This window comes from Loxodonta africana, chromosome 13 (genome assembly GCF_030014295.1).
Source record: "Loxodonta africana isolate mLoxAfr1 chromosome 13, mLoxAfr1.hap2, whole genome shotgun sequence".
NCBI lineage: Eukaryota > Metazoa > Chordata > Mammalia > Proboscidea > Elephantidae > Loxodonta > Loxodonta africana.
The window spans coordinates 50852720-50875286 of NC_087354.1; the positions used below are offsets into that span (position 1 = coordinate 50852720).

Consider the following 22567-nt stretch of genomic DNA (forward strand, 5'->3'; position numbering starts at 1 on the left):
GTTGGCAGGGGTGGTTCAACAGAATTTATGGGCTCAATGTCCCCAATTTCCTGATTATCTGCCCATATGTCCCCACCCCAAGTTTCAGGGTCCCATTTCTTCCCAATCATTGCCCTCATTTTAACTTCAGACATCATTCAAGGTTGGGAATTCGGTTAGCCTTGTAATTCAGCCACTCTTATGATAAGACTCTGGGTTTGATTTTTTTCAATAAATGCTCCGTTACTACAAGAAATAAGGCTTCCTCTCAGGGCACAAGTGGCAACCTTCAGGTCTTTTATGTTTTTTTTTTTTTATGTGGTGCTTGTGTTTGACTCCAAAGCCCTGAGCTCATCTCTTTCTTTCACCAGTTGTCTAGCAAAAGCAGGACCAACCAATCACCTCCCCCATACTTCTCATTCTGATACAACTGTAGAGAAGTATCAAATATGCCATTACCCAGAGCCTCTCTCACAAATATTTGATACATTGGTGGTGATATTTTGTGTATTTCTATTGCCACCTCACGCCATGGATTGGCAGTGCCCTTTTTACTACTGGAGGCAGAGTCATCAGTGCCTTTATGATCAGCCAAATTTGAGAACCAATTCAGAAAACTCGCCCTTACTATTTTGTTCCTCTAGAACCACTGTCAGTACCAAATGTCTTAGGCTGGGTTCTCTAGAGGAGTAAAACCAGTAAAGAATATATAAAGTGTGTGTGTGTATATATAGAGAGAGAGAGAGAGATTTCAAGGAAATGGCTAGTTGTGGAGGCTGGCGAGTCCCAAATCCATGTCAGATGTCAGGCTGGAGGCTTATCCTGACTCATGTGGTTGCATGGGCTGCTGAATCCAAAATCAGCAGGTCAGACAGCTCACAGCACAGGTGAGACCGCAGGCTGCTGGCTCATATGCCAAAAGCCAGAGGTCAGAGGATGATGAGTTGGACGCAGGATCCAGAGAGGGTGAGCTTTGCCAGAATATCTATATATATTGGGTACAGGCCACATCCCCAAGGAAACTCCCCTTTCAACTGATTGGCTGCTCACTTCAGATTACAAAATGGAGGATGATTACATAATATCTGTCAAACCACTGAGAATCATGGCCTAGCCAAGTTGACACAGAACCTTAACTATCACACTCAGTTTGAGCAATAATTCTGCCAAATCCTTAATAGCAGCACCTTCTCTTCCCAGTAGAGAAAGCTTCATGGAAAATAAAATGAAGTCCAAACACGGTGATGTACAGAAGAGACCACACATATGAGCAGAGATACATGTATAAAGATGTTCACTGCAGCATTGCTTAAAATAGTAAAAGACAAAAAATCTAGATGTCAAAGAACCGGAAAATGGTTAAATTATGATACCAATGGAGGCATACGTTTCTTCTAGGGGACAATTTTTATATTAAACCCAGAAGGGAGAGAACAAGTATTGGAATTAGTGAGGTAATTTTTGGAAGAGGTAGGTTAATTACATCCAGAATTATTGGTGTTTGAGCACTGACTCGATGGCTTCTTCTGCAATAGGGTGGTTTAGTGTCCAAAAGGAAACCATCTTTACACTTGCTGAAGTACGATATCTCAGCTACCAAATGTCTTTTCAGCACATGCACATTTTGCTGGAAGCATTTCAGGAACATCTGTGAAGTGTGGGAAGATTGAGCAGAAGTGTGTGTGAAACAATGAAATAAAAAATATGTACTTTCTCTAAGACATTCTGCAGCCACCACCTTCATCCTTTCACCTTATCTATGGCATTTGAGACTTTCTATACCATTGACCCTTATTTATAATCCTTAACTATTTCTCTGTCTTTGACCTCTTGCTCCTGGTTACAGTATAACCAAATACCTTCTTTAATCTCTGACTAAATCAGAGTCCAAGAGTAGAATAAAATCAAAGTCTATTAGGCTTTCGTTTCAATTACAGTGAAACCTTCTGAGAGCTGGAGCTCAATGGAACTGCCTTGTTTTTCTGGTCTCGCAAGTCTTCCGCCTTTGACAGGGCGCAGTCTTGCCACTTTGCTATCACTCTTTTTAGTGGAAAATATTTGCATTTTCCTTCCCGGACAGGTTTCTGCCTTACATCGGTTCCAACTTTTGCAGGTTTTACTGCATTATGAGGTACTTAAAGCTGCTCAATAATGTGCTTGAGGAATGTCAAAACAACTTGGTAAGTAAGCACTGTTGGTTAATTAACAGTAGGTGAAAAAAAAAATAATGTTTAGTTAAAAGCCCACTAGACTCGTGACTGATATCAGCTGAGCCGGTGGGTTGCTAGTTTTCCAGAACAAGTCTTAATTTCTTCACATTTACTGGAAAATTTCTTGAGCATTTTACCAGGAATCCTAATTTCTTTCCAGAAGGAAGTTGTGGATTAAATCATGCAAAAAAAAAAAAAAAAGGAAGTTCTGTCCTGGACAAGATTCAGGATAATTTTTCCTTTAAAGTTCCTCCTTTTGGCTCAGATAATTTTTAAATATCTGAGTCAAGAAAAGGACTGTCTCTTTGCATTAACTGAATTTGCTCACTTTTTACGTTTTTTAATAAATGGTGGCATAGTAAACATATACAATTGCCATTGCAACAAGTATTTGCCTCCACATTGATGTTATTTCTTCCAATCAGCTTCCTACATATGGGAAGAGTTTCCAAACAAACATTGTATGGTGACTTGGATTGGTGGTAACTATTTCATGTAGTTTATGAGCCTGAATTATGTATCTTCTATTTAGGTGGCATGTTTTAATTTAGAGGGGTGAGAGGAGGCATTGATAAATGCAAAGACCTCCTTGCTAAAGGTCAGCAAAATTAGAGCCATAGATTCGAGCCAGAGAATTAACTTCTGCGTGGAGATCCCCTAAAGCCCTAGGGTTGAGTTTCCAAACCTTCCACAGTGCCAGAAATGCTTTCTATTGACCATATCAGAGTGTCTTCTTTGAGACCAGGGACCAAGAGCCTTCTTTTTTTTTTTTTTTCTTTTTATTGTGCTTTTTTTTTTTTAAGTGAAAGTTTACGGTTCAAGTTAGCTTCTCATAAAAAAATTTATACACACATTGTTACATGACCCTAGTTGCTCTCCCTGTAATGTGACAGCACACTCCACCTTTCCACCCTGGATTTCCTGTGTCCAATCAACCAGCTCCTGTCCCTTTCTGCCTTCTCATCTCGCCTCCGGACAGGAGCTGCCCATTTAGTTTCGTGTATCTACTTGGGCTAAGAAGCACACTCTTCACAAGTATCATTTTATGTCTTATAGTCCGGTCTAATCTTTGCCTGAAGAGTTGGCTTTGGGAATGGTTTTAGTTTTGGGCTAACAGAGAGTCCAGAGACCATGTGTTCTGGGGTCCCTCCAGTCTCAGTCAGACCATTAAGTCTGGTCTTTTTACTAGAATTTGAGTTCTGCACCCCACTTTTTTTCTGCTCCGTCAGGGACTCTCTGTTGTGTTCCCTGTCAGGGCAGTCATTAGTGGTAGCCAGGCACCATCTAGTTCTTCTGGTCTCTGGCTGATGGAGTCTCTGGTTTATGTGGCCCTTTCTGTCTCTTGGGCTTGTATTTTCCTTGTATCTCTGGTGTTCTTCATTCTCCTTTGGTCCAGGTGGGTTGGGACCAATTGATGCATCTTAGATGTCCACTTTCTGTATCTTTTAAGACCCCAGACACCACTCACCAAAGTGGGATGCAGAACATTTTCTTAATACACTTTGTTATTCCAATTGACCTAGTTTTCACCTGAAACCATGGTTCCCAGATCCCTGCCCCTGCTGCTCTGCCCCTCTAAGTGTTTGGTTGTATTCAGGAAACTTCTTAGCTTTTGGTTTAGTCCATTTGTGCTGACTTCCCCTGTATTGTGTGTTGTCCTTCCTTTTACCTAAGATAATTCTTGTCTACTATCTAGTTGGAAACACTGGTGGCATAGTGGTCAAGAGCTTTGGCTGCTAACCAAAAGGTCAGCAGTTCGAATCTACCAGGTGCTCCTTGGAAACTCTATGGGGCAGTTCTACTCTGTTCTATAGGGTCACTATGAGTGGGAATCAACTTGACGGCAGTGGGTTTGGTTTTTGGGGGGTTTACTATCTAGTAATACCCCTCTCCCTGCCTCCCCATCCTCACAACCATCAAAGAATGTTTTCTTCTGTGTTTAAAACTTTTCTTGAGTTCTTATAATAGTGGTCTCATACAATGTCCTTTTGCGACTAATTTTCACTCAGCATAATGCCTTCCAGATTCATCCATGTTATGAGATGTTTCGAGGATTCATTATTGTTCTTTATCATTGCATAGTATTCCATTGTGTGAATATACCGTAATTTGTTTATCCATTCATCCGTTGATGGACACCAAGGATGCTTCCATCTTTTTGCTAGTGTGAACTGTGCTGCAGTGAACATGTGTATGCATATATCTATTCATGTGAGGGTTCTTATTTCTCTAGGATATATTCCAAGGAGTGGGATTGCTGGATCATATGGTACTTCTATTTCTGGCTTTTTAAGGAGGGGCCAAATCAATTTCCAAAGTATTTGTACCATTTTACATTCCCACCAGCAGTGTATAAGTGTTTCAGCCTCTCCACAACCTTTCCAACATCTATTATTTTGTATTTTTTGGATTAATGTTAGCCTCGTTGGGGTGAGATGGTCTCTCATGGTAGTTCTGATTTGCATTTCTCTAATGGCTAATGATCATGAGCATTTCTTCATGTATCTGTTAGCTGCCTGAACGAATGTCTTCTTTGGTGAAGTGCCTGTTCATAGCCTTTGCCCATTTTTTAATTAGGTTATTTGTCTTTTTGTTGTTGAGGTCCAAGCTAATAGGGAGATATAGATTAAACCAAAAAAAAAAAAAAAAAAACCAAACCCATTGCCGTTGATTCTGACTCATAGCAACCCTGTAGGACAGAGTAGAACTGCCCCATAGAGATTCCAGGGAGCACCTGGTGGATTCTAACTGCCAACCTTTTGATTAGCAGCCGTAGCTCTTAAACACTACACCACCAGGGTTTTCTTAGTAGCTCCTTAACTGTGTATGTTAAGAGAATGCTCCTTTCAGTTTGAACAATTAAAGCCTGCTAAAATTGAGGGTTAGAGATGGGACAAGAAGGAATAAAATGGCCTTTGTCTTATGCGTAGCAAAATGTTGTTTTTAGCTGTGTTCAGGTAGACCCCCGATTCATGGCAACCCCATGTGTGACAGAGTAGAACTGTTCCATAGGGTTTTCTTGGCTATAATCTTTATGGATGCAGTTCCCAGGCCTTTTCTTCTTCGGAGTCGCTGGGTGGGTTCAAACCACCAATCTATTGGTGAGCAGCCAATCGCAAATTGCTTGCATTTGGCTCCTTCCTAGCAGAATAGAACAATTGGAATAAAAAAAAAAAATTCCAAGACAAACAGTCTGAGTTCCACCATTGGTTTCATTCAGTCCTGCATGATGAATTCTCTGTGGGCAGATCCTGGGTCAGCTGTCCACATTCATAGGATTATCTGCTTCTAGATAAAAGGAGTCCCAGAAACCCTGATATTAAAGTTTTCTGAGAAGCCCTGGGGGCGCAGTGGTTAAGCGCTTGGCTGCTAATTGAAAGATCAGTGGTTTGAATCCACCAGCTCTTCCACAGAAGCAACATGTGGCAATCTGCTTCTGTAAAGATTTAGAGCCTTGGAAACCCTGTGGGGCAGTTCTACCCTGCCCTATAGGGTCGCTATGAGTGGGAATCAACTGGACGGCAGTGGGTTTGGTTTTGGCTCCTACTGTCAGGTGTCCACGTGTAGTGGTAAAGGCAGCTCACACTAAGAAGCCTGAACTCACGAGTTTATTCCCTACAGCGTCAATAGTTAAGAGCACCTGGTACACTCTCATACACTGCCGGTGGGAATGTTAAATTGTGCAGTCAATTGGAAAAACAGTTTGGCAATTCCTCAAATTTTTAAACATAAAGTTACCGTGATCCAGCAATTCTTCTTGTAGGCGCATACACAAGAGACTTGAAAGCACATGTCCACACAAAAATGTGTACACGAATGTTCACAGCAGCATTATTCGTAATAGCCAAGAAGTAGAAATAACCCAAATGTCCACCACCTTATGAATGGATAAACAAAATGTGTTATATTCATACAATTAAATATTTGTCAAAGGAATGAAGTGTGGATACATGCTATAACATTTCTTGAAAACATTATGCTAAGTGAAAGACGCCAATTATAAAAGATCACATATCGCATGCTTCTATTTTAATATGAAATGTCCAGAAGGGTAAATCTATAGAGATAAAAAGTAGATTCGTGGAGGGTTAGGGGGTTGGGTGGTTAACGGAGGTGGGATTCTTTTTTTTGATAATGAAAATGTTTCAAAATTAATCATGGTGATGGATGCACAACCTTGTGAACATACTAAAAACATTGACTTGTATGCTTTAAATGGGTGAATTGTATAGTATATGAATTACTTCTCAATAAAACTGTTGGAAAAAAAAAGAAGAGCATCTGGTGCTGTCCTTGGAAATCCCGGTGGCATAGCAGATAAGTGCTATGGCTGCTAACCAAAACGTCAGCAGTTCAAATCCACCAGGTGCTCCTTGGAAACTCTGTGGGGCAGTACTGCTCCATACTATAGGGTCGCTATGAGTCGGAATCAACTCAATGGCAATGGGTTTTTTTTTTTTTTTTTTGGTACTGTCCTTACCACCAAGACTGTAAGAACATTTTTATCATCCCAAAAGGAAATGCCACACCCACTAGTGGCCACTCCCTATTTCCTTCCAACACCACTCCCTCACCCCCTAGTCTTTACAACCATCAATCTACTTTCTGTCTCCATGGATTCGCTTGTTCTGGGTATTTCATATAAATGGAATCATACAACATGTAGTCTTTTGTAACTGCCATAAAACATATTGTACAGTGAATTATTCTATGTCTATACCTTTTCATTGTTTTTTTTTTTAGATAACCAAAAGTCATTTCTTAATTAATTTTAGTCTAAGTTCTTAAATTTAATTAGTGACCTTGGAATTACAGTTTGAATTTACATTAAATAATAATCACTGTTGATACATGTGTAACCTAAGTTTTACTCAGGAGAGTAAAGTGGAGGGATTCTGTGGGTCTACGTAATTTGCAACATTGCCTGAAGTCTGCATACTAGTTAATATGATGAAATTTAGTTGAGACCCCATGCTTACATCTACATAGTCTTAAACTTTTAGTCTCTCATGAACTGAAATGTTTTGTTGGCATTTTACTAACACTGCTTTTTATTGAAGTGTAGCACATGAACAGGATCCATAAATCCTAAGTGTGCATCTCGCTGACTTTTCACAAACTGAGACAGGGAAGAAACAGGGACTGAGCTCCTAGGCAAGGAGCCCTGCCAAACCTGCAACTTGCAACTTACCGACAAAAATTATGTGCTTGGCCAGTGATGCAAAACCCCCATCCTCGAATGTGTGACGAGGAAAAAACAAACTTTGTAAGACGTTTTTCAGAGGAACCAGCCCTGGAGCATGTGCAGACATTTGGAAAGTGACCATCGGATGACTTCTGCCTGATGCAAGTACCCACAATAGGAATCAAACCGGCACCACAGGAGGGGCTATGCAGGCATGACACCCCATAATAAGTCCTGCCACCCAGTCCCAGAAGCCTTTGCTATAGATTCTGGATTCCAGATGTGAGTGCAACCTAATTTAGTATGCAACCATCATTCTGAGAAGTAGCCGCCCCTTTAATCTACTAAATATTCGTTACTGTATTGTCCTGGCCAAACCCATATAAGCCCCAGCAAAACCTTTGTTCAGGGGAACAGAGGCTAGTGTTGCTTGGTCCCTCTCTGTACCCCACTCACAACCCTTTACTCTAATAAACCATTGTTCACGTGGAACCTCTGAGCCTCTCCTGGTCATTCTTGTCCAGCAGAAGGCAAGAGCCTAGGCAGGGCTTAGTCCCGAGCTGGGAAGCTTTGCCCTGCAACAAAACTACAAACACCTCTGTAATCAAGCCCCAGATCAAGAAACAGGACATTAACAGACACCTGGAAGCCGCTCTTGTGCGCCCTTCCAAACTCAAAGGTGGCAATGATGTCAACTTCTAACAACATGGAGTAGTTTGCCTGTTAACATTGTCACAGCTCTTTTGCCTGAGGGTAGGGGATAGGAAACAAACTAAAGATTTTAAGATTCTATCTCTTTAAGTCTATTTGAGGAATTCCTGGGTGGCACAAATGGTTACGTGCTTGACTACTAACTAAAAGGTTGGTGGTTCATACTTACCCAGAGGTGCCTTGAAAGAAAAGCCTGGCAGCCTTGCTTCTGAAAGTTTACAGCCTTGAAAACCCTGTGGAGCACAATTCTACTCTGCATACACGGGGTCAAAGAAGCCTTAGTGGCGTAGTAGTTAAAGCGAGGCTGCTAGCCGGAAGGAAGGTCAGCGATTCCAACACGCCAGCTGCTCCTGGGGAGAAAGATGTCACAATCTGCTTCCATAAAGATTACAGCCTTGGAAACCCAAGCACACAAACAGGATCCATAGTTTTGCCTGTCCTGTAAGGTCGCTGTGAGTCAGAATCGACTGGATGGCAATGGGTTTGGTTGGGTTTTATACATGGGGTCATCATTAGTTCGAATTGAATGGACTGGACAGCAACTGGTTTGGTTTTGGTTAAGTCTACTTGAGATATCGCTTGGTTTACCAGGTTTACTAGCTTGGGTATCCCTCAGCTGCTTCTCCTACCTGTGGTACCACATCTGGCATCCCACCCTGGGGCTCCTGATGTCCCTCAGATGTCATGTACCTCTCCAGAGGCTCTCCTAGGGGCCATTCAGTCCTGCGGGCCCACCCTGCCTCTTCAAGCTCTCCCCTGGGGTGGAAAGACATCCCGGGTTCCTGGTTGGGGGTAGTCTGTTGCACAGAACAGCCATCTTAACATTCGTGTATCCTCTGTAAGAGCATGTCCCAGTCCGTGCCCAGCATGTGGCCTTGCACCCCCAGCCTTGATTTACCGAGCGGCTGGACAGATGGAGGAATGACAACTTCTACAAAGACCACAGGAGACAGTAACGACACAGCCTAGTCAGACGTGGAGGTGCTGGAGCAAGAGAAGCGTCCACCGCGCTCCACGACTAGACAGACCGGAGAACAGCGCCACCTAGTGGACTTCGACTGCAACCAGAGTCATGCACGAAGCTTGTGTGGGGCCGACCTTCCCCTGGTCACGCGCGTGGCATGGTTTCCCAGGCCACAAGCAGGAGTTCTGATGGACTCAGGCATCTGCCACCTTGCAGACCAGAGTTCTGGTCATTTTTTTCCTCATATCCCTCCTCCATCTCTCCCAGGGATCTGACTGCTCTCCGTTTTTGACCCTCAATGCAAAAGCATCGATTACACAACACACACACACTGAGTAGACGCATCGGCCTGTCCTCCTGCGGAGAACATTCTGAGGACTTTCTGTGGACCCTCCTGTGGAGAGGAGGGGAAGATACCTGTGGTCTCACCCAAAAGGGGCTTGTCTTCCTCAAGCTATCAAGGCAACATTCTGGCATCTCTCTAACCAAGGAAGAAAACACACACAGTCACACAGACATTTAATCTGTGGCCGACCTTCTCACCCGGCCGAATTCAGGGTTAGGGGTAGGGTGGGATGATGGAAACAGGGAGAGGACTCTTGCTTCCTCCCACTCCAGAATCAGCTCTCCCACCCCCCAGCCATGGAGGCCAATCCCACATTCCAGTGTTCTACCAAACATTTCCACTTGCTCCATCTCATCAGTCAGTTTCAAAGAGTTCAAAGCTGCAGCATTGCCATATTTGCCACTAGACAGGTTCTTTCTCTTTGTTAATGACACTGCCATTGTCTTGTCGCCCAGACCCAAAACCTGGGATAATGGTATTGATTCAACATGGAGAAGTGTTCCATTCTTCAGGGAAGAGAAGTTTCTGGAAACTGAAGCAAGCATCTATGAACGTCTTCATTTATTACCTAAAAATTCTTGCCATTCAGTCCTGGCGTCCTCATCTTTGCTGGGTGCTTTATAATAGTTTCAGCAGTGATTTTGCCTGAGCTGGGAACTGGACCCTCCGGACACCCCACACTCACCACCAAGAGGTTTCAGTAATACTTTCGTTTCAGCATCCTGGGATAACTTTCAGCCATTGCAATAATGTTATGTTCTTTTTGGGGGTGGCTGGGAATTTACTGCAAATCAAAAGACCTTCCACCAGAAAATTAGATGTTAATGGCAGGAGGTAGCTCTGGAGGAAGGAAAACACGATTGACAAGGGCCCCTCAGACACAGTAGTTCCTGTGTGGTCGGCAGAGGGCGCTGTGAGGAGTTCCAAGCAGCTCTAGTGGACAGCGCTACCTGTGGCGAGATTGGACTGCTGAAAATTAAACGTAGGGTGAGGCAGGCTCCAGAAGCTTAAAACCAGCTACGGGAAAAACAACAGGAACGCAAATACAAAGTGTCACATTTTAGACAGCGGCCAGGTTCTAGGGTGAAAATCTGTCAAAATTACCCAGATGACTATTTGGGTTGCATTTATAGGTTGTGTTGCATGGAAAAAGCCTGCTCTTTAAATGTTAGAATGACACTCTGCTTACCCTAAGACAAAATACCGGAAGGGAACTTGGCTGAGGAAATAGCAGGTTTGGCAGTCCCATCTCACTCTCCCTCTCATATATACTCTGATGAGCGGAGTCACTGGAAATAGTCTGTCTCTTCCTCTTTGCCTCTCTCTTCTCTGTTCAGCACACAGGTGAATTTGCCTATGTCTATGCACACGTTAGACAACTCCCCTCAATAATACCAAACCATGTGGGAAGCCAAGGTTCCCACAGAGCAATAAGAGGGTGCAGAGAAAAAGACATTCAATCCATGGAGGTGAAAGTGCAAGGCTTCAGGGGGATATCCGAGCTGGATATTGAAGAATGGATACCATTTAGATGATGGGCCATGGGGACGGCAATCCCGGAAGGGTAGCACGTGCAAAGGCACAGAGGTGGGGATGTAAGTATGCATACTTTAGGAAAAGGGACTGGTCCAGGGTCGCTGGAACAAAGACTTTGTGTGGTGGAGAAAAGGAATCTGGTCTCCCCTCTATAGCCTGGGCCAACTTCAAGAGTATGTGCTCATACTCAAGAAGGCCACTGCACAGGCCTTGGGAATGCAGTATCTCACCACTAAAGGTCCTCAGAGGTCTTCTGGGGACAGTCTTCCTGCCCATATTCCCTAGGAATCTCCTATGTGGTACCCAACTTGAAACCCCCTGTGTGCAAAGGAACCTGCTGGGTAGGGGCAAGAGTGGAGCATTCAGTTCACAAGGTGACTGTTACGGATTGAATTGTGTCCCTAAACAACTATGAGTTGTAAATCCTAAACTCTATGCCTCTGGTTGGAAACCCCGATGGTGTAGTGGTTAAGTGCTACAGCTGCTAACCAAAGGGTCGGCAGTTCGAATCCACCAGGCGCTCCTTGGAAACTATGGGGCAGTTTTACTCTATCCTATAGGGTCGCTATGAGTTGGAATCAACTCAACGGCACCGGGTTTTGTTTGGGTTTTATGCCTCTGGTTATAATCTCATTTGGGAATGGGTTTTCTTTGTTATCTTAATGAAACAGGACTAGTGTAGGGTGTGTTTTAAGCCAATCTCTTTGAGATATAAAAGAGATTAAACAGGCAATCAAGAAGCAGAGAGGGGAGAGATGCCAAGCCACATGAAGATCACCCAGGAGCAGAAGCTCAAAGAGACAAGGACCTTCCTCCAGAGCTGACACAGAAAGAAAATCTTCCCCTAGAGCCAGCACCCTGAACTCAAACTTTTAGCCTCCTAAAGTGTAAGAAAATAAATTTCTCTAACAGACCACATCTACCACAGCCTCCACCAGACTGAGTCCAGTACAACTAGAAGGTGACCAGCTACCACCACTGACTTCTCTGACAGGGGATCACAACAGAGGGTCCCAGACAGAGCTGGAGAAAAATGTAGAACAAAATTCTAACTCAAAAAGAAAGACCACCACGTTGAAATGTGGCGTCTGGGGTCTTAAATGCTAACAAGCGGACATCTAAGATGCATCAATTGGTCTCAACCCACCTGGAGCAAAGGAAAATGAAGAACACCAAGGCCACACGACAACTAAGAGCCCAAGAGACAGAAAGGGCCACATGAACCAGAGACCTACATCATCCTGAGACCAGAAGAACTAGTTGGTGCCCGACCACAATCAATGACTGCCCTGACAGGGAGCACAACAGAGAACTCCTGAGGGAGCAGGAGATCAGTGGGATGCAGACCCCAAATTCTCATAAAAAGACCATACTTAATGGTCTGACTGAGACTAGAAGAATCCCGGCGGCCATGGTCCCCAGACCTTCTGTTGGCACAGGACAGGAACCATCCCCGAAGACAACTCATCAGACATGAAAGGGACTGGTCAGTGGGTGGGAGAGAGATGCTGATGAAGAGTGAGCTAATTATATCAGGTGGACACTTGAGATTGTGTTGGCATCTCTTGTCTGGAGGGGGGATGGGAGGATAGAGAGAGAGGGAAGCTGGCAAAATTGTCACGAAAGGAGAGACTGAAAGGGCTGACTCAATAGGGGGAGAGCAAGCGGGAGTACGGAGTAAGATGTATGTAAACTTATATGTGACAGACTGATTGGATTTGTAAACGTTCACTTGAAGCTTAATAAAAGTTAATAAAAAATAAAAAAGAAAGACCAGACTTGCTGGCCTGACAGAGATTGGAGAAACCCTGACAGTATGGCCCCCAGACACCATATTAGCTCAGAAATGAGGTCACTCCTGAGATTCACCCTTCAGCCAAAGATTGAACAGGCCCATGGAACAAAACAAGACTAAAGCGGTGCACCAGCCCTGGGGCAGGGACTGGAAGGCAGAAGGGAACAGGAAAGCTGGTAATAGGGAACCCAGGGTTGAGAAGGGAGAGTGTTGACATGTCGTGGGGTTGTTAACTCGGTGTAACAATGCATGTACTGTTTGATGAGAAACTAGTTTGTTCTGTAAACCTTCATCTAATGTACAATAAAAGAAAATAAATTTGTTTGTTAAAGCCACCCACTTGTGGTATTTCTGTTACAGCAGCACTAGCTATCTAAGCCAGTAAAAAAACAAGACTATGGGGAAATCACTGAACTTACCTCAGTTTCCTCAGGGGCAAAACAGGGACATTGACTTGCCTACTCCATAGGACCAAATGATAAGACACACGGGTTTTGGAGCTCCATGGACAAGACTCTCACACAACTCAACCTTAGCTACCTGTAAGTCCCATAACTGCACTGAGCCTCAGGTTCTCTGCAGTAAAGTGGTTGTAATAATATCTATCTCGTATGGCTGATAATGAGGATGAACTGAAATAACGGATACAAAATGCTTAGTCAAATGTCCAAAAACCCACTGCCATCGAGCCGATTCCGACTCATAGCGACCCTACAGGACAGAGTAGAACTGCCCCCTAGAGTTTCCAAGGAGCGCCTGGAGGATTTGAACTGCCAACCTTTCGGTTAGCAGCCATAGCACTTAACCACTACGCCACCAGGGTTTCCATAGTAATAGTAATTATTAATAATAAGGACTGAGAAAAATGTCACAGCATAACTTAATAAATGAGGTTTCATTGTCTGAAAACACATGATTTGTACCCTAGAAAGTTCTTTATAAGGATTGGCTAAATAGTGCAAACAAATGCAACAAAAATCTCCAGAGCGCTTGAACCGGCAAATTCTGTGGCCAGCAACCACGAAACCGGGCCACGCCTCCAATCTGCAGGCCACGCCCCCAGTCGCCTTCAGACCCCGCCCGCCAGATTTCCTTCCCGGCCCAAGCCCCGCCCCCGTCCCCAGCCAATGGACTCCACCTCACCCCGGCGTGCGTACGCCGTGTAGGCCGCCGGCGCCGGGGCGATGAGGGTGCTGGTGCGGCGCTGCTGGGGCCCAGGGCCGGCCCGCCGCGCCGCGGCCGTGAGGTCGACTCCACAATGGCGAGCGCTGGTCGGGCTCGGCGTGTCTTCCGGCGGGGAGGAAGGCCTGGGCGCCCGAGCCCGCGAGAAGCCCCCGTGGCGGGTGCTCTTCTTCGGCACAGACCAGTTCGCCGGCGAGGCGCTGCGAGCGCTGCACGCCGCCAGGTACCGGGGCCAGGGGTCGGGGGGCCGGGCCGCTGGGGGCGCCGACGCTGAGCCACTGCGGCCGGCCCCCGCGGGTTTGGGCCTCCAGGTCAAGAAAAGCAGCTGCGCTGGAACGGTTCGGGCCCCGATCTCGGCGTCTTCCAGGCGCCCGGAAGGTGCGCCGCAGCCCCGTGGCTCCCGATCCCGCCCGCTCTACACCCCCCCACTCCAGGCGTAACCTTTCTGTTTTCCAAGCGCTTACGGAGCGCCCCGCGTGCCAAACCCTTGATAGGCGCTTTGCGTATATTACCTTCGTGCTGTCCCGCCACTTCCCCGGCCCATTTTGCGTGCAAGGAAACTGAGGTTCAGAGAGGTTAAACGACTTGTCCAGGGTCATCAGTTGAGCAGGTTGGGAGTCAAACCGGGTCTGACTTCAGTCTTCCCCTTTTCCGCTTCTCCTACTGCCCCCCGCCCATCTAATTTGTACCCTCCTAGCAGTCGCGTGCATCCCTCTGCACAGCCATAGCGCTCTTTAGCACCCCGAGTTCTTCTTCTGTACAATGGGACCCAATTTTCCGAAGCCGAAATGAGGTGTGAAAAAAAAATTTTTTTTTAATGCAAAATGAACTTTTTTTCTAACGAATAAGTTTATAAGTCAGAACTCTTAGGTATACATTTAGCATTTATACAATTTTAACAAATCTTGTATACTGGAAAAAAATGTATGTATTTGAAATCTAACCTGTCCTAAAAGTCTATGGTATGTGGTGGCTATTCCCATATATACTGATCTGCCTCTTTTCCTCCAACATTTTTTTTTTTTAATTTCCCTACTCTTTTCCTGACACACACTCCCGTCATACTCATTTGTCATTATTCATCAAGTCTTCCCTACAAATACTTCACAGCAGCTCCCCCCCCATATACATTGAGTCTCTCATCAATTCCTTGGTATCCTTTTCCTATCTCTACACACACCCCCTCCTACTCAGACCTGGAAACCAGCCCTACACACCGTGTTGCTTTTATGCCACTGTGTAGTGCACTTGCACATGCTGCTATTTCCCATATGGCTACGTGCGCCTCTCACTGCGGATCCTGACCCTTCTGATGGTGCTTCCCTTGGCAGCTCCACAACACCTGCACTTTCTCGTCAATGCTCTTATGTACTTCTTTCTTAGAACTCGACATGTGCATGCAGTACCTGTTTAATAAATAAAGGTCCAGCCCCTGGGCAATGGAATACTATACAGCAGGTAAAAGGAAGAGGCAGTGCTACATGTACTGCCATGGAATGATGCCCACGGTATACATATTTATTTTTGAAAAAATATTGTTTGAACCATACATGGTTATGGTACAAAATTGAAAAGTTTCCAAAGGATATACAGTGAAAAGTTAGTTCTTTCTACCTCTGTCTGCCAGTTCCCAGTTCCTCTCTCCAGAGACAGCCCTGTTTTCAGTTTATTATTCTAGAAGTGTTATGTGCATATAAGTTATTTGTACATATGATACATTTTCTTCAAAACTCACATAATAGCACACTACGTTTAGATAGCATCGTTAAGGAAAAAAAAGACATTGCAAAACAGTATGTCTAATGATCCCAGTTGTGTAAAGTGTCTGTCTGTACTATATATGTTTCTGTATGTGCAGGAAATCTCTAGAATTATGTGGTCTAAGTTTAGAAATTTTAAATTCAGTTGCTCAGAGGCACTAATTTTAATTATTTAGCGCTGAATAGTTCATGAGTTTAATCATAAATATATTTTAGAGGCACGTGAGATAGTTTATTTTTGAGTCATTGTCCGCAACACTAACTGTCACATTTTCTTCCAATCTTTCCAATTTAGGGAAAACAAAGAGGAAGAATTAATAGAAAAATTGGAGGTGGTTACAGTGCCCTCCCCATCACTAAAAGGACTGCCAGTGAAGCGTTACGCCGTGCAGTCTGGGCTTCCAGTGTATGAGTGGCCAGATGTGGGATCTGGGGAATATGATGTTGGAGTAGTGGCTTCATTCGGCCGACTTTTGAGCGAGGCCCTTATTCTTAAATTTCCCTAGTAAGTCTTAGTTATAAGGAAATACAGTATAGAAACCTTGGTCTTAATAAATAGACGTGGTGTCTAAAGTATGGTAACTTGAACACTAATTTTACTTTCTTTAGTATTTTCTCTTAGAATAAAAGACTTTGTAGTAGCAGGAATTGTTGTCAAATATATTGACTTAAGCTCCTTATCACTCTCAATGGGCTCTTATCCAGCCTCATTTAAATTCCAAATCCATATGCTGACAACCCCCAAATTTACCCTCCAGCTCAGACTGCTCTCCAGACTCCAGACCCCTAAACCCAACTGCCTTGACAACTCTCACATTTAAAACCACATCCCTGAACTTTTCTCCCAAACCTGCTCCTCCTCAGATCTTCATCTCAGAAAATGGTAACTCTATCCTTCTACTTGCCCAGGCCCAAAACCTTGGAGTCATCCTTGGTTCCTTACCTTACACCCCATACCCAATTCATCAGGACATCCTTTGGGTTCTACCTGCAAAATCTGTCTGGGGTCTGAGTGTGTCTCTTTACTGACACCGCTGCCCTGGCCTGCACTATTGAAGTAGGCTTCTGACTGGTCTCTACCACGCTCCACTTTTTACAGATTTTAGTTTTTATTACTTGTGTCCCGCTCTGTACATAAATAAGCTCCCTGAGGGCAGAGCTTCTTTTTTTTTTTTTTCAGTTTGATTCCTTGCCACATATATCCCCAGCAGCACTTAGAACAGAGCCTGCACTTCAGCTGTGCTCAGGTAGTATTTATTGGATGAATGGAACGGGGCTGAACGGTGGAACTTTTAGCAATGTCAAACTTTCCCACTCGCACACATGCACACGAGCTCAGGAGCACGCCCATGCTGAAGGAGACAGCAGTAAACTCACAGGTTTGTCAAGTATTTAAAATGCTTATCAGTGGATGCCAGGTGTATTGGGATAAATAGATCATTTGTTGGGGATTCAGGAAGCTTGTTTGAGGCCTTTATATGCGAACTAAGTGAAGTGAGGGTAATTATGTGACTACATTATAAATGTAGTTCATGTTGTCCATGAGGTGCATAATAAGGTTTGAGTGGTTCTTATACGATAACAAAGACGCCTTCTTGTTTTTGTTTAAAAGCTCCCAAACATCAGGAGATGTTATAGAACATCTTTAGAACAGTGAATAGCTGTTCTTGCTCTGTTTTTAACTAGGTTTCATTGTTTTCTTATGGTAGAGAGTGAACTTACCTCTGACTCCTTCCTTTTAGATCGGACATGACTAGATTTAACTGTAAGTTTTTCAGAATTCCTGGAAAAGTCAAATGATGAAAAGTAGCATGGTAGTTTATCTATGAGTAACTAAATGGCGAAGCCCACTTGTAAACGGTTTTCTGCTTTTCTAACTCAGTGGCATATTGAATGTCCATCCCAGTTGCCTCCCGAGGTGGCGTGGTCCAGCCCCTATAATCCATACAGTCCTCCATGGAGACACGGTTACTGGAGTGACAATTATGCAAATTAGTCCAAAAAGGTACAGCACATTTCCTTTTCTTGAGATTTTTGTGATTTTAAATGTTGCTGTCAGTCTGTTTTGGGAGGTGTAATGGGTGGTGCTCCATAATTTCTGTAAGTCCAGGGTGCTTCCTTTGCTCTTGTCCCTTTCTGTTTTATCCTGATAGCTAACGCAAGCCTTATGTCTTTTTGTATTATGCGGTGTCTCTTAAAAGTTCTTGTGAAATTTTTTATTTTTTAATTGAAATAAGTTATATTTATTAACAACTGGCCTTCTGTAAAATAGGTTATATAAGTGAGATGGGCTTTTGTGTTCATTGTTAGGAATATTAATTCTACTGGCCTTGATTTCTAAACTGGTCAAAATTTTTTTGGAATCTGAAGTAAGAATTCATTGTGTGCCAATGTAGAATATACTTGTCTTAAACATTTAATTTTTTAGATCATACCTACAATTTCAGAAACAATTGTTTAAAATTGAGGAGTATTAAGCCCCTGCTTTCATCAAGTTATGTCTCAGAGAAAAGAGCAATTCATGAATTTACAGGAACAACAGGCTACAATCTGGGATTTACTTTAACATACTTTAGGGAGGAAAAAAGGAGGGGTCAATGAAACCAGAATAGCAAAAGTTTGTTAATTCTAAAATCGAGGTGATGTGTATATGGTGATTCATTATACTAAACACTATTTCTGTAAATGTAATTTTTCATAATAAACTTATTGTTAAAGCTTACAGGTTAAAAATAGAATAAACAGAACCACAAAGTTAGGTATTTAGAATAAAGCACGTCACTAACAAAAACCCATGGCCATTGTTTCCAGAAGCTCATGTAGAATGTAAGACTCATGGGAGTACAGATACACTCTCGCCTACCTAATCCTCAGTGATTACAATCAAGGCAAAACTCTTGTCCTCTGTGTGGATTTTCTAATTGTACATCCTTGGAAAATAGATACTTCGCTCTATTTTGTCAATATACAGATAGAGATTTTTCTACTATTGATTACAAATAATAGGAGTATTTATAATTGCAGTTAAATCCCTGATACGCAACTGTATGCTTTTTGCCTTTAGGAAAAAAGAAATTTAAAATCTAAATATTGGCCAGTTTTTGCTTTCCCTTCTTCCAGACTGACATTTCTTGCTTACTGATGGCTAACCGTCCAGTTCATGACTAGGGTTAAGCTAACCTTGTGGTATGTAAACATTTGTGTAGACAAACATGTTGATCTTAAGAAATAGCTGGTAATCATGTTATTTGCTTTTGATTTTTTGCTAGGTTTGATGTAGGCCCAATTCTAAAACAGGAAACGGTCTCTGTGCCACCCAAGAGCACCACAAAGGAATTGGAAGCAGTGTTATCAAGACTGGGTGCCAACATGGTACAGTTTTCCAATGTCCCACTACTTTGTATTCATTCAGTAGGTTTCCTAAGTGGTTAGAGTAAAAGGAACAATTTTACAATGTGTAATTTTAAGCTTCGGGGACGGAAAAAAAAGTGGTTTCTATTTCTCAGTTCCTAAAAATTAGCCTGGCATTTGTGGCCTCCGAAAGGCTTTGAGAATTTATAGAGTATCTGCTTAATGGAGCCCTGGTGGTACAGTGGTTAAGAGCTCAGCTGCTAACCAAAAGGTCAGCAGTTTGAATCCACCAGCCGCTCCTTGAAAATCCTAATGGGCAGTTCTGGTCTGTCCTATGGAGTTACTGTGAGTTGGAATCCACTTGAAACAGTGGATTTGACTTTTTTTTATTTAAGCACTTAATAAAGGCTTTCAAATGAAACAGGTGACCTTATATGGTCCACTCTACTTGATAGCGAGGCCTTTAAAATATTCTACCTGATGTCATTCTCCTCACTCATGGTGGTGCAGTAGTTAAGCGCTTGGCTGCTAACTAAAAGGTACAGTTCTGCTCAAGAAAGACTTGGTGATCTGTTCCCGTAAAGATTGCAGCCTAGGAAACCCTATGGGGCAGCTCCTCTCTGTCCTATAGGGTCGCTATGAGTCAGAATCAACTCTACAGCACACAACACTCCAGTATATGTACCTGGCCTTCTTGTCAGACTAAACCAATGGCCATTTCCTAAGTGACTCTTAGCTTCCTTTCTCCTTCTGTCCTGATGTTCCAGTCATTTGCATCCATACGCACTGGAATTCTGCTGACACCTACTACCTCCCCCACCCAAAATAATCTCTTGGGTCTCTGTGACTTTATATAGCTCATTGGATCTGCATACAATAGGGTCTGTGTAAATGCTTAATGATTTTCGTACGAACTAGTTAATTTTATACAGAAGAAAACATTTTTCCCAACTGTAGAGATGGTACTTCGTATTCCAGGCACTCACCTTGGAAATGCTGTTGTAATAGTGGTTGCCATTTATTGAGCACTGGCTGTGTGCCAGGGCTGTTCTAGGTACTCCTCAGACTTTTTAATTTTACCCTCTCAATAAACCTTTGGGGCGATTGTTGCTCTCAATTGTTTTACAGATCATGACATCAAAGGCCACAGAGAAGTAAAGTATAACTTCTCAACAAAGACATGGCTAGTAGGTGGTAGAATTGGGATTTGAACCCAGAGCTGTGTGACTCCATAGAGTACAGTCTCCTCTGTAAGGCTCCACTACCTTCCTTCCTGTGGGGTGAGAGTGTGGCTAGCTGAACACAGGCTATCCTGATGTGGAAACTTGCACAGCCAGGCAAAGCTCAGCATTCTCCGGAAGCAAATTAGTGACCTGTGTTCTCAGAGAGCGGCATCTGTACTAAAACCCCACAGAGTAGACCCTTACCCTCACAGCTTAAGCCAGTTTACTCCCCCACCCTGCCACACAGCTCTTCTAGAGTTCTAGCCAGTCTCATGGGACTGAATTATAATGTATTCTGCTTTTGTTCTGTTCATCCTTGTTATATTGCTCTTTATTTTTTTTGAAGCTTATTTCAGTTTTGAAAAATTTGCCTGAAAGTTTGAACAGTGGAAGGCAGCAGCCAACCGAAGGGGTGACATATGGTGAGTGAAGGCAGCAAACTCTTGGGTCTTTTACAAGGTTTTCTTTGTCATGATGACATCTCAGTGCTTTGACTTTTTCACTTGCACGTCTTCCTTAATATCGACTAGAGACTGAGTGCCCACTTGGATGTCCTCTTCCAAAGAATGGTTGGCGAGGTCTCCCTCTCCTGCTTAGCGTGTAGCCTCATGAAGAATTGGAACATTTTTTCCAACTTTGTGTTTTGAAAAGTATCAGAGATGAGTTGAAAAACTAATAAAGTGAATACCCATGTACTCCAGAATCAACAGTTATTATCGTTTGGCCATATTTTCTTTCTCTCTATATATGTGTGTTTATTTATAATATGTATTTAAATTTTGCTTAACCATTTGGAAGCATTATGCACCTTTCACCCTTATATACTTTAGCATGCATCTCCAAAGAAACATGAACAATTTCTTAATTGCATCTAATAGCCAGTCTGTATTTAAATTTTACAATTGTCTAAAAATTATAGAGCTGTATTTTTTCCCCAGACTAGGGTTCAATTAATTGTTTTGCCTCTTTAATCTGGAATGATTCCTCCACTGTTTTTTTTTGTTTTTTTTTTTTTAATTAATTTTAATTGTGCTTTAAGTGAAAGTTTACAAATCAAGTCAGTCTCATACAAAAATTTATACACACCTTGCTATACACTCCTAATTGCTTTCCCCCTAATGAGACAGCATACTTCCTCCCTCTACTCTCTCTCCTCGTGTCCATTCGGTCAGCTTCTGACCCCCTCTACCCTCTTATCTCCCCTCCGACAGGAGATGCCAACACAGTCTCATGTGTCTACTTGCCCATTCTTCACCAGTATCATTTTCCATCCCATATTCCAGTCCAATCCCTGACTGAAGAATTGGCCCCAGGAATGATTCCTGTCTTAAGCCAACAGAAGGTCTGGGGACCATGACCTTCGGGGTCTTTCTAGTCCCAGCCTGACCATTAAGTCTGGTCTTTTTACGAGAATTTGGGGTCTGCATCCTACTGCTCTCCTGCTCCCTCAGGGGTTCTCTTATGTATTGCCTGTCAGGGCAGTCATTGGTTGTGGCCAGACACCATGTAGTTCTTCTGGTCTCAGGCTGATGTAATCTCTGGTTTATGTGGCCTTTTCTGTCTCTCAGGCTCATAATTACCTTGTGTCTTTGGTGTTCATTCTTCCTTGCTGCAGGTGGGTTGAGACCAATTGATGCATCTTAGATGGACGCTTGCTAGTATTTAAGACCCCAGACGCCACTCTCCAAAGCCCCCACTGTTTTTTTCTATTTTGGGGTTTTTTTTTTTCCTTCATGTCACTGATTTTTGGAAGAGACCAGGCTAGTTGGCTGATTTGTTTATTTCCTTCTGATGTTGTTTTCTATGCCTTACCATTTTCTTTAAATTAGAAGTTCTAAAGGCTCAATTAGATTCAGACTTAAAATTTTTGGGAAGAATATTTCATAGATGATACTGTGCTTCTGTCATTCGTTTCAGTTAGCTTCTAATTTTAGGGGTTACTTGTTGTTTTTCTTAATGATTTAACTCTATTTTTGGAATATATAAAACATTTACATGATTCAAAAGTTAAAACTATTTAAAAGGATATATTCCGAGAAGTCTTGCTTCTGTCCCAGTCTTACGGTATTACATCAGTAAGTCATAATGTCAGGTTGCAGCAAGGCTAGCGAAGCTGAGTTTAATCACTGGTTGAGGTGGTGACCCTCAGATCTTTTCCATGGAAAGCTGTGTCTTCCCCTTTAGAATTAGCAGGTAATCTGGGGGGTAGTACTTGGCACTGTGCAAAATACCTTGTTCCCTAACAACCTTTCCCCTAATTGTTGTAGCACAGATTGATGCTCTTTGCCTGGATGAATTACAGGTTTTCCCTGCTATCTGCAAGTG

The 22567-nt window shown here is 43.1% G+C and overlaps 2 protein-coding genes across 11 annotated transcripts in view; one reads left to right on the plus strand and one right to left on the minus strand.

The window, feature by feature from the left end:
- Positions 1-13938, minus strand: part of SLC51B (SLC51 subunit beta) — a 39725-nt gene extending 25787 nt beyond the window's left edge. The window contains exons 1-2 of one of the 2 annotated variants that reach the window (XM_064267396.1): positions 13870-13938; positions 8255-8435 (exon numbers count right to left, since the gene is read on the minus strand). The gene's annotated coding sequence lies outside the window, so the exon portion shown is untranslated. Of the gene's footprint in view, positions 1-8254; positions 12275-13869 lie in introns of those variants that run through there. The other variant, XM_003418362.3, reaches the window with a different exon arrangement.
- Positions 13876-22567, plus strand: part of MTFMT (mitochondrial methionyl-tRNA formyltransferase) — a 30738-nt gene continuing 22046 nt past the window's right edge. For all 9 annotated transcript variants that reach the window (XR_010317422.1, XR_010317420.1, XR_010317421.1 and 6 more), the window contains exons 1-5: positions 13876-14131; positions 15964-16173; positions 17551-17673; positions 18938-19040; positions 20589-20664. Coding sequence is in view for 6 of the 9 variants with exons in the window: in XM_064267392.1 (XP_064123462.1) it covers positions 13911-14131; positions 15964-16173; positions 17551-17673; positions 18938-19040; positions 20589-20664 (733 nt within the window). In the remaining 3 variants the exon portion in view is untranslated. The remainder of the gene's footprint in view (positions 14132-15963; positions 16174-17550; positions 17674-18937; positions 19041-20588; positions 20665-22567) is intronic.